General features: G+C 56.0%; 1 protein-coding gene across 1 annotated transcript in view; it reads right to left on the bottom strand.

Moving 5' to 3' along the window:
• Positions 1-910: 910 nt before the first annotated feature.
• Positions 911-9607, bottom strand: part of FUBP3 (far upstream element binding protein 3) — a 53913-nt gene continuing 45216 nt past the window's right edge. The window contains exons 13-19 of the mRNA XM_081103816.1: positions 8974-9134; positions 8145-8218; positions 7790-7870; positions 7507-7583; positions 4423-4494; positions 3251-3378; positions 911-2233 (exon numbers count right to left, since the gene is read on the bottom strand). Of these exons, the coding sequence (XP_080959942.1) occupies positions 2225-2233; positions 3251-3378; positions 4423-4494; positions 7507-7583; positions 7790-7870; positions 8145-8218; positions 8974-9134 (602 nt within the window). The 3' untranslated portion in view covers positions 911-2224. The remainder of the gene's footprint in view (positions 2234-3250; positions 3379-4422; positions 4495-7506; positions 7584-7789; positions 7871-8144; positions 8219-8973; positions 9135-9607) is intronic.

The raw sequence follows: 9607 nt of genomic DNA, 5'->3' as shown, positions 1-9607 counted from the left end.
GTGGGGCAGGGAGGGAGTGGGTCACAGGCAGCTGCAGCCAAAGCAGGTACCTGGCCACCATGGAAGGCAGCAGCCAACCCACCAGGCCAAGACCAGTTTGGTCCTAATTTATTTACTTTTTAAAAAATATATTTTATTGATTTTTTACAGAGAGGAAGGGAGAGGGATAGAGTTTGAAACATCGATGAGAGAGAAACATTGATCAGCGGCCTCCTGCACAACCCCCCAGTGGGGATGTGCCCGCAACCAAGGTACATGCCCTTGACTGGAATCGAACCCAGGACCCTTTAGTCCGTAAGCCGACGCTCTATCCACTGAGCCAAACCGGTCAGGGCCCAATTTATTTACTTTTCAAATAGGAAACACTTCATGCGTCTGCATGACACCCTGGCGCAGGGGCCATGCTAATCTCCATATTTCTCATTCCAATTTTAGTGCATGAGCTGCCCAAGCGAGCAGCCCGTTTCTCAGGGGTGCTGGGGGAGCGTGCTGAGGGGTGAGGGGCGCGGTGCTGACTCAGTTACTGGAAAGTGTGCTTACCCAGCGGCAGAGCTGACCACGCCTCTTTACTGAGACTCCCTTAAATGAATCTTCCAGCTGCACGCCCAATGACAGCGCCTCTGGGAGGAGCCGCGATTGATTTCTGTGTTGCACCCACAGCAAGAGATGTTTAGATGTGACAGGTAAGAAAGAGGGAGGGACTGACGGTGACCCACGCTCTCAAGGCAAACTGTGAAATTCTACAAAACCATTAGAAGGAACTTAACGAAGGAAGTAGCTGGGAATCTAGGTTGTGCACCAAGTGGGGCTGACGTAGAGCAAGGGGATCGGCTATGAACTCTTGCTTTTATTTCAGTGGGCAGCGGGCTGAGGGTGGAGGGTGGGACAAGAGAATGGAAGGCAAACAGACTCAAAATATTTCACCCACAAGATGTCTTGTGGAAATTTTATTACATAGAGTGTAAAATGAATTGTCAGTCAAATAAAAAGAACACTTTTCTTTTTAAAAACATGCATAACATTCTTCAAATATTTATTTTTAATAGTTAGACATTTCAAGCATTTTAAAGAAAATAAAGACAAAAAACCGAAAGGTTAACTTCAGTACATTTCAAACGGAATGTCCCCCAGGTCAATTAAAAATGCAAGAAAAAATAGCTTTAATTCCGTTTTTCTTTCCTTTAAAAATACATGTTATCTGTACAAGACACACTAACGTAAACATTGGAAATCATAATATCCCTTTTATTAAATCAAAATCATTTAATTCATATTGTGGTTAATACTAGATTTATTTATTCATCTAGTTAATTTGACAAATATTAAAAAATATTTAAAAGAGAAAAGCAAAAAATGCCTCGGAATTAAAAAATAGTTACTACATTTTTATGCGGTTTAATGTACCACAGTGTTTGTTAAAAGTTATATCAACTTCCTCTTAATATTAAAAATAACAGGATTTATATTTCTGAGAGAATAGAGAAAGGTTTTTTGTTTTGTTTTTAAAACAAGCTTGGAGGTCTTAGATACACAATTGCAACTGGTAATGAGACATGAAAAAAAAAGTATGCTAGACACATGAAAACATTTTTATATTACCCTTTAGAACTCTAGAAATTATACAAACCCTACAAATGCCCTTCCCGATCCCTTTGGACAGCAATACAATTCTCTGTCTCAATTCAGAATTCACATAATTACAATACAGAATAGTTCAGTTTTAAAAAAAATGCAAAACCAGACAGCCAAGATACAAGAAATTAGAAGTAAAACATTTAATGAATTTACACATTTAAATACTGTTTAAAATTTTTTAAAAATAATTTGTTACACACCTCCTAAGACTTCCAAGCCACTTTCTGTTGCAACAGAAACAACTGTAAATAAAAAGACACGAAACAAAAAAAAACAAAACAAAACGAACAAGAACACACCAGTTGAAATGTCACTGCTATGAGGCACATTCTGGTGCCTGGATTTGCAGATATTGCTCCAAAAAAAAAATCCCAGAGCTTCCACATTTGAAGTAACGAAAGTATTGAAATAAGAATAATCAACAGTCTTTAGTAACTAATTTCCCGATTTTTAGAAAAATTCTGTTAATCTAAATATAGTGTTTCACAGAACAAAGGTTCTTCATCAAAAGGTTTGAAAATCTAAAAACCTCTGTTACAAATAGGCTTTCGCTCACAATGATTTCGGGGAGGGGTCACAGGTCGCCGTCCTACTGCTCCTGTGGAAGGAAGGGGAGAGAGGTCAGCCTGTGGCCAGCGCTCAAGCGCTTGCTGGTGGGAGGTGGCAGGTCACCCTCTCTCCTCGGCTCCATCGCAGGCGCTGACACACAGGAAGCAGCCAGTGTCTCAGCACCTCCCCGCCTCCCCGCCAGGGTCTCTGGCCCAGACAGAGCCTCCCTTGAAGGAGGTCCCGGGCATCTCTTTCTGTGGGGGACACTGGGAAGGGGAGAGCGGAGTGAGCTCGCGATACTTCTTGGTCACCCACCAGCCTGGACACCTGTTCCCACTGCGCCAGGCCCAAAAGGGCCCATTTGGCAGTGAGATGGCCAGTCAGCTTTAGGCCCGGGCTTCTGGTAACTGCCGTGCCGCCCATGGCGATCCGAGCGGCATCAGGTGAGCTGAAACACGCCCTGCGGGAGCTCTTGGCCCTCTTCCCTCCGTCAGAAGGAAATCCGTTTTGGCCTCTGACTGGACAGAGCCCTCCAGCTTTCTGTGCAGGACGAAGAGCTGGCGCTCTGCCCCGCCCAGCTTCCGAGGGTGTGGCCTGGCCCTGCCCCCGCCCCCTCGCTGCTGACGGAGGCAAGGGCAACAGCCTGGCCCAGCACCCCAAGAGCAGCAGTGGGCGTGAGCTCCGGTCCCCGCCTGCAGTGCCAAGCTTGTCCAGAATCATTCGAGCCCGGTGCTCTCACTCACAGCTGGGAAACTGAGGCCACTCAGCACTGTGGTCTGGGGCCTGGATCTGAGGGAGGATCAGGTACTGTCTTGGAGGGACTGCCCAGCCCGTTCCTCTCCCACTTGGCCCACACTTACTCTCTCGGGCAAGAAGGGGCCGGGCGGGCCGCTGGGCTCTGAGCAGATGGCGGCCACGCTGAGCAGCACTGGGCCTGTGCTGCCCCCTCCACCCCCCTCCTGGAGCCGGTGTTCTTGCCCCAGGAGCAGGCACCGACGCCTGGGAGAAAGGGCGGGAGGGACGGCTGGTCTGGGAGGTCCCAGCAGAGCTGGCACTGGCTACACACCTGGCTGTGGGCCTGAGCTTGCCCTAACGTCTGGCCGTAGAACGCAACCTGCTGTCTGTAATACTCCGCCCAGGCCATGGTGTAGTCCGGTGGGGAGCTGGCCTGAGGAGCGGCGCTGGCAGCATGACCTGAGGGACAGAGGGAAACAGCTCGTCAGGCGGGATGTGCTAGGGGACGTGAAGGACGCTTGGAGACGCTTCCTGAGACCTGGGCATCCGGAACTAGTGCCCACTGGTGTCCGTGAGGCGGGGCCCGAGCGCTGGCTGCAAAAAACACGGTTAGCTTTTCCCTGCCCTCCTGCTCCGTCCCTGCGGGGCTTTCCCCGCTGTCTCTTCAGAATCACATGCTCTGCGTAGGTCACCTGACTCGTAGGTCACCTGACTCGTAGGTCACCTGACTCGTAGGCGCCCAGGGAGAGGGGACGGGGGAGGGGTGCCTGGCCCCCGTGTCTGGGAGCCTGGGTGTGGGAGGTGTGGGGGAGACGGGCACCTGGACCCTCACCAGGCACCTCGGGTGATGGCCTCCCGGGCCCAGTGAGGACTCCCCCACCTGGTGACCGTTTCTTCGATGGCCTTTGGCCTGAGCTCTTCCAACCAGCCAGTCACGCCCCTCAGCTGCAGCCACACGACAGCCCCCCCCCCCCGCCCCCCCCCTTGCCGGCCACCTGCTCGGCAGCCGTGGGAGACCCACGGAGGACTGAGGGCTCGTTTGAAATTTTTCGCTGGGGTTTTGGTTGCTAGTTTTTCCCCTCCTCTTTTTTAAAAGACTGGTTTAGTGTCTTCAGAAAATCAAACACCTCCCCACCCACTCCAACTGTAGGCTCCCTTCCCCGAGTCCCACCATTCCCTTCTCTTCACCTGCCCTGACAGAGCCAGAAAGAGCCAGGCGACGGCAAGACAGCCAGGGAACAAGAGACGGCTGGTCTGCGTCCTGGCCACGCAGCTCTAAAAGGGACCAGGACAGCGGTCCGGGGTCCCCGAGTGGCGGTGCCACGCCCTTTGGAGTTCAGAAGGGGGAGGAAAATGGGGGCGGAGGGGAAAGCAAATGGCTACACCATGTCTCCTCCGTGAGACGCAGAGGGCCAGACGGGGCCAGGGAACCATGCGCAGTGAAGGCTACAGGCGAGGGGCTCTGGCTGGGGACCTGGTTGTTGGGACGGCCATTGCACTCACTCTGTTTTTTGTAATAGTCTTCCCAGGCCTTGCTGTAGTCGGGCTGGCTGCTCTGCGGCTGGCTCTGCTGGCCTGTGCAAAGAACACAAAAGCAGTCAGGCCCCCAGCCTGGCGACTCCAGGCCCTGCTCTGCACTGGCTCGCTCGCCCCTGCGCCACACCCGCTCTACAGCTGCTCCGGACCCTGTGGCCTGGGAAGAAGGTGGCAGCAGATGGCGGTGGAGGAGATATGTCAACACCCAAGAGGGCCTGTGCTCAGGCCCCACGTGTGTGTGTGCAACTAAGATCCCCGTGAGGCTGGGCGTGGGCAGACTGATGCCCTTCCAGGGCGACCACCGGGAACACTCCACCCCCTTCAGACGGGTGCTGTGGGTGAGCCGAGCCTGAGGGCCAGAATGACTGTTGTCTAAGCTTCCTGGAGGGGCTTCAAGTGGGACACGGAGTCCAAACGGCACCGAGCACACTCTCCACCCGAGCTGAGCCTTCTGCTCCAAGACCGCCGGCTGCGCCTCTGCACAAGCAGAGCCGTAGAGCAAACCCTCGGGAAACTATCCGGACACTGAGCTCACGGTGATGACAAAGATGAGGTCCACAAAGCAAGGGGCTGTGGCCACAACATGCATCCGACACAGGCCGCCAGCCTTTTGCCTTTGGGGCAGGAGCAGGAGAGAGGATGTGTGGGCTCGCTCCCCGCCTCCTCCTCCGTACACAAGCCGGTGCCTTCTCTATGCAGCAGGGGCAGTAAAGACGGGCTAGGGGTGGAGTAGATATGCCTGCCCAGGCGCATAAAGAGCATAAAATGAACTCAGCAAGCCCTGGCCCGGTGGCTCAGTTAGTTGGGATCTTTGTGCCGAGGCCAGACTGGCTGCAGGGAGAAGCGTCTGCAGCAGCACAGAGGGCCTGCCCGCAGCCACCTCCCAGCATCCCTCCTGCTGGTGAACTCACTGAGGACAAAGGGGCCTGGGGCCTGGCTGTGGGCGGGGGACAGAAAAGCGGGGGGAGGCTAAGAGAGGGGAGAAGCCCCCTTCCCCTTCCTCTCCCACCAGGGCAGGAAGACACGCAGACCAGGACACTAGGAGTAAAGGACCTGGTTGGGGGAAGGCTAGGCGTGAGGAATGTGGACAAGCAGGGTTTTTCTTCCAAACCGATTTCACTGACCAACACCAACTCAATTCCTAAACCCTCCGAATAAAGCAACAAAACTCAACACAAGTTCCAGGCTGGTGCCCGGCCGGCGTGACTCAGTGGTTGAGCGTCAACCTGTGAACAGGAGGTCATGGTTCAATTCCCAGTCAGGGCACATGCCCAGGCTATGGGCTCCATCCCCAGTGGGGGGTGTGCAGGAGGCAGCCGGTCAATGGTTCTCATCATTGATGTTTCTATCTCTCTCTCCCTCTCTCCCTTCCTCTCTGACATCAATAAAAATAAATTAAAAAAAAAAGAAAAAAGATGCAGGCTGCTGCACAGAGGAAGAAACCAGGCATCGCCCTGTCTTCTTCCTCCTCCCGATGCTCCTCCCAACTCCTCCGGGCCTGCCTGGGCGCGGGCAAGCAGCAGGCTGGGCCCTATGGCCGATGTCCCCTGGGCAGAAGAACACGTTCCCTTGGGCTTCAGTGTAAAGACATTTTCCCGTCCTGCCCTGGACAATGGGACAAATGTGAGGCCACCCAGGTCACCTCACATCTTGGGGTCGCCCTCCAATGGTCAGAACAGGAGGAAACACAACAGACCAGCTCCAGGGTAAAGCAAGTCAGTGCAACAGGAATGGTAGGGTCTAGGTCAGTGGTCAGCAAACTGCGGCTCGCGAGCCACATGCGGCTCTTTGGCCCCTTGAGTGTGGCTCATCCACAAAATACCACGTGCAGGCGCGCACGTACAGTGCGATTGGAACTTCATGGCCCATGCGCAGAAGTCGGTATTTTGTGGAAGAGCCGGTGTTTTGTGGAAGAGACACACTCAAGGGGCCGAAGAGCCGCATGTGGCTCGCAAGCCGCGGTTTGCTGACCACGGGTCTAGGTAGTGTTAGGTGTTCATGTTGAAGTTCTTTAAAACCTTCTGTATATTTAATATGTTTCATAAGAAAACACTGCAGAAGAAGAGGAAAAAATACCACTGTGCAATTTCAGAGCTTGCCGTTACTTTAGAAATCAAATCCAAACCCTTCATTTCAGACCAGGAGACTGGAGCTCAGAGAAGGGGGAATGTGCCCGAGGCTGCACAGCACGGCCTCCAGACCCCGTGGTGTCATCTGTGCCCATGACCAGGGCCCGGGGCAGCGCTGTCAGGCAGCACTCTGCTCCAGGGGAGGGGGCACACCAGGCCCTGGGCTCGGTCCCCGTGCGCAAAGCTGTGATGCCTGGTCCTGCAGCAGGTGTGCAGGGGGGACACGCGCAGATACACTGGAGACCGCCTTCCACGCAGTCCGGCTTGGGAGGGTCAGAAAGAGCCAGGTCCGGGTTGTGTTCTGTTTTGCAGGTTATGCAGGGTGGGCTCCCCCAGCCATAAAACGTAAGAATGGCTCCTAACCGAGAGTGGGGCCGGAGAGTGGGGCCGGACCGATCCCCATGGAACCCCGCTCTTCCAATCAGCTTTCTCCCAGGTGCCACCGGGCAGAGCCCTCTCATGTGTGCTTTCCCGAACGCCCAGAGACAGAGAGCCCGAGGCGGTGCTGGAAAGGGGAGATGGTCACCTTGCGGCCAAGGGAGGGGCAAGCCCAGCGAGCAGGGGCTGCTCAGAATGCAGAGCGAGAGGCAGAGCGCAGGCAGGAGGAACCGAGGGGCTCGGCAAACCACGCCCGTGGCCACAGGCTTTCTGACCCAGAGCTCTGAGGGCAGAGTGGATGGGAAAGAAAGGTCTGAGAAGGTGGGCCAGCCCCTCTGCCCCTGCCTGGCTGGAGGCCAGGGCCATCTGCACAGAAGCCTCCTCTGCCGACAGCTCCTGAGGCCCCAGGAGGCTCCCTGCCATCCCGGGAGGGGCACCCTGGGCCTGTGGGCAGCGTTGGGAGGAGAGCATTTCAGGCCCATCCCCCTCGAGCCTTCCATGGGGGCGGGGGGTGCCCAGGCCCACCTCCTCCGGAGAAACTTACTTGGGACTTGCTGTGCGGGCTGCTGCCATGCCTGGTAGGTGCTGCCCCAGCCCTGGGTCAGGAAGGCCGGAGGGCCACTGCAGAGGACAAAGAGAGTCACCTTTTCTGGTGCAGGTCACACCCCCCCCTCCGCACCGGGGTCCACCCCCCCGTAATCCCGCTGTCTCTTTGTCACTCACCCTCCACCCCAGGCAAGCGCAACGGTCCCCCCAGCAGTGGCCAGGTGACCACGACCCCAGTTCTGACTGAGAACTACACGGACGAGTAGGAGCAGGCCACCCACCTGACAGGGGTGCTGTGCGGGTTTCCGTTCACCTTAGCAGCAATGTTCGGGAAGCACCCTGAGCTCCGTGGAGGAAAGGTGCTGAGAGAAAGTGAAAAACGAAGTTAAAGGGCGAACAGAAAGACTTCTGCTAAAACCTCCCCTCAGTCCCAGGATGGTGAGTGCTCCTCGGGGATGCTGCCCCTGGGAGGCCCTCATCCCAGCACTGGTCAGTGAGCTACAAATGGGCCGGAGGGACCACTGGTCAGAGGTGGGAGGAGCCCTGCCCACAGGATGTGCCCTCCCAGCAGCTGGAAAGGAGGGCCTGTTGGGAGGCAGGGAGGGAGCTTGCAGTCGGGGTGGACGTTAGACTCACTTTTGATGAGGTGCGGCAGGGGGCTGGCTGAAGGGGCTCTGTCCGTAGGCTCCAGGTGCTCCCAGACTGGTACCCTGTCATGGCACAGAGGGAACGCTCACTTCCTGCTGGGGGCATCTCTGCCCTCTGCCCAGGCCCCCCAAGGCAGACCACAGCTTTTGGGGAGACAGAGCCAAGTGAAGGAAAGACGCCCTATGGCACTCACACTAGCCTTCCTTCCCCACAGTGGACTTGATTTCCAGAAATGGCTTCTGCCCCCTGAGTGACCAAAACCACCACAGCCACTGCTGGCACCACCACATTTGCCCTGGCACGTCACCCTGGGGGAGGGACCAACCTGCTTGACTCTCCGTCAATTAGGCTGCCCACGGCTCTGTCTGCCCTTCTACGTCCCCTCTGAGGTGAGCAGTGGCCCTCTGTCCTCCATCAACACTCCCTTTCTTTCTTTATCTGCTTTGAGGTGCCTGAAACTAAAGCCAGAGTCAATGAGCGCTGCCTGCAGGGCTGGCCCACGGCAGTGTCCGGGGCAGTACTGGGGGGAGGGTGCTGCCCGCTGCTCATCTAAGCCTGCAGGGGACACGGCTCTAGGGCCTGAGCTGGTGGCCTTGGTGAGTCCTGCCAGAAGGCTTCCTTCATCGCCTGGGCCTGGCCCTGGGATCCCTGGACCCCGACCTTCCCCCTCGGCAAAGTGAGAGGAGGGGCCCTCACGTGATGCGAGGATGAAAAAGGTTCAGGAAGTACAAGGTTCTGGGGAAAAACAGGTACCTTGGACATCCACCAGAAAATCCAGCTATTAGTAAGCCCGGTGGGGAAAGGGCCTTGTACGTACGCCAACTTTCTCATCTATGAGATGTCTGGCCACCTCGATCTGCTGAGGAATCCCCCTGATGGTGAATATTCGCAGGTTGGGGTCGGTGTTGGGAGGGGGGTTGCGCTGCAGCTCCACGTGTGCTCCTGACTGCTGGTTTATGCTTTTGATGTTCTCACCCCCTGTGGGCAGGAGGACACGAGACGGAAGGATGAGTAGCAGCCCAAAGGCTGTGCGGGGCTCCGCTCCGGAAGACAAGGAAAGGGGGTTTTCTGCACCTGCCTTCTCACACCAGGCTCAGGCTGCGAAGCTGGTCCTTGTCTCCAGCCAGGCTGACACTACGGGCACCACACCACGGGCACCTGCACCTGCTGGCTTCCTCCTCCAAGAGGCCAGGAGCCAGGCACCGAGGCCCAGGGATTTGCACACAATGGAGCTCAGCCCTAGAGGCCAGTGCCCAGTTCCCACTCCAGCCAGAGGCCTTGCCGGAAAAGGCACTCCATCCTTCTCAGCACAAGAATGGCGACCTGATGGCTCCTCTATGGCACAATGGGGTCCTTCAGCCCTGCGTGGGCCACCGCACTGCTGCTCTCCCTCCCTCCACAGGTCAAACAGACGGCCACAGGCCCCAACAATGCCTGAAGCCCACTCGGGC

This window comes from Myotis nattereri (assembly GCF_964212035.1).
Source record: "Myotis nattereri genome assembly, chromosome: 12".
In the NCBI taxonomy this organism is placed as follows: domain Eukaryota; kingdom Metazoa; phylum Chordata; class Mammalia; order Chiroptera; family Vespertilionidae; genus Myotis; species Myotis nattereri.
Note: the sequence above shows the minus strand (reverse complement) of the source record. Positions and strands in the feature narration are given on the sequence as shown.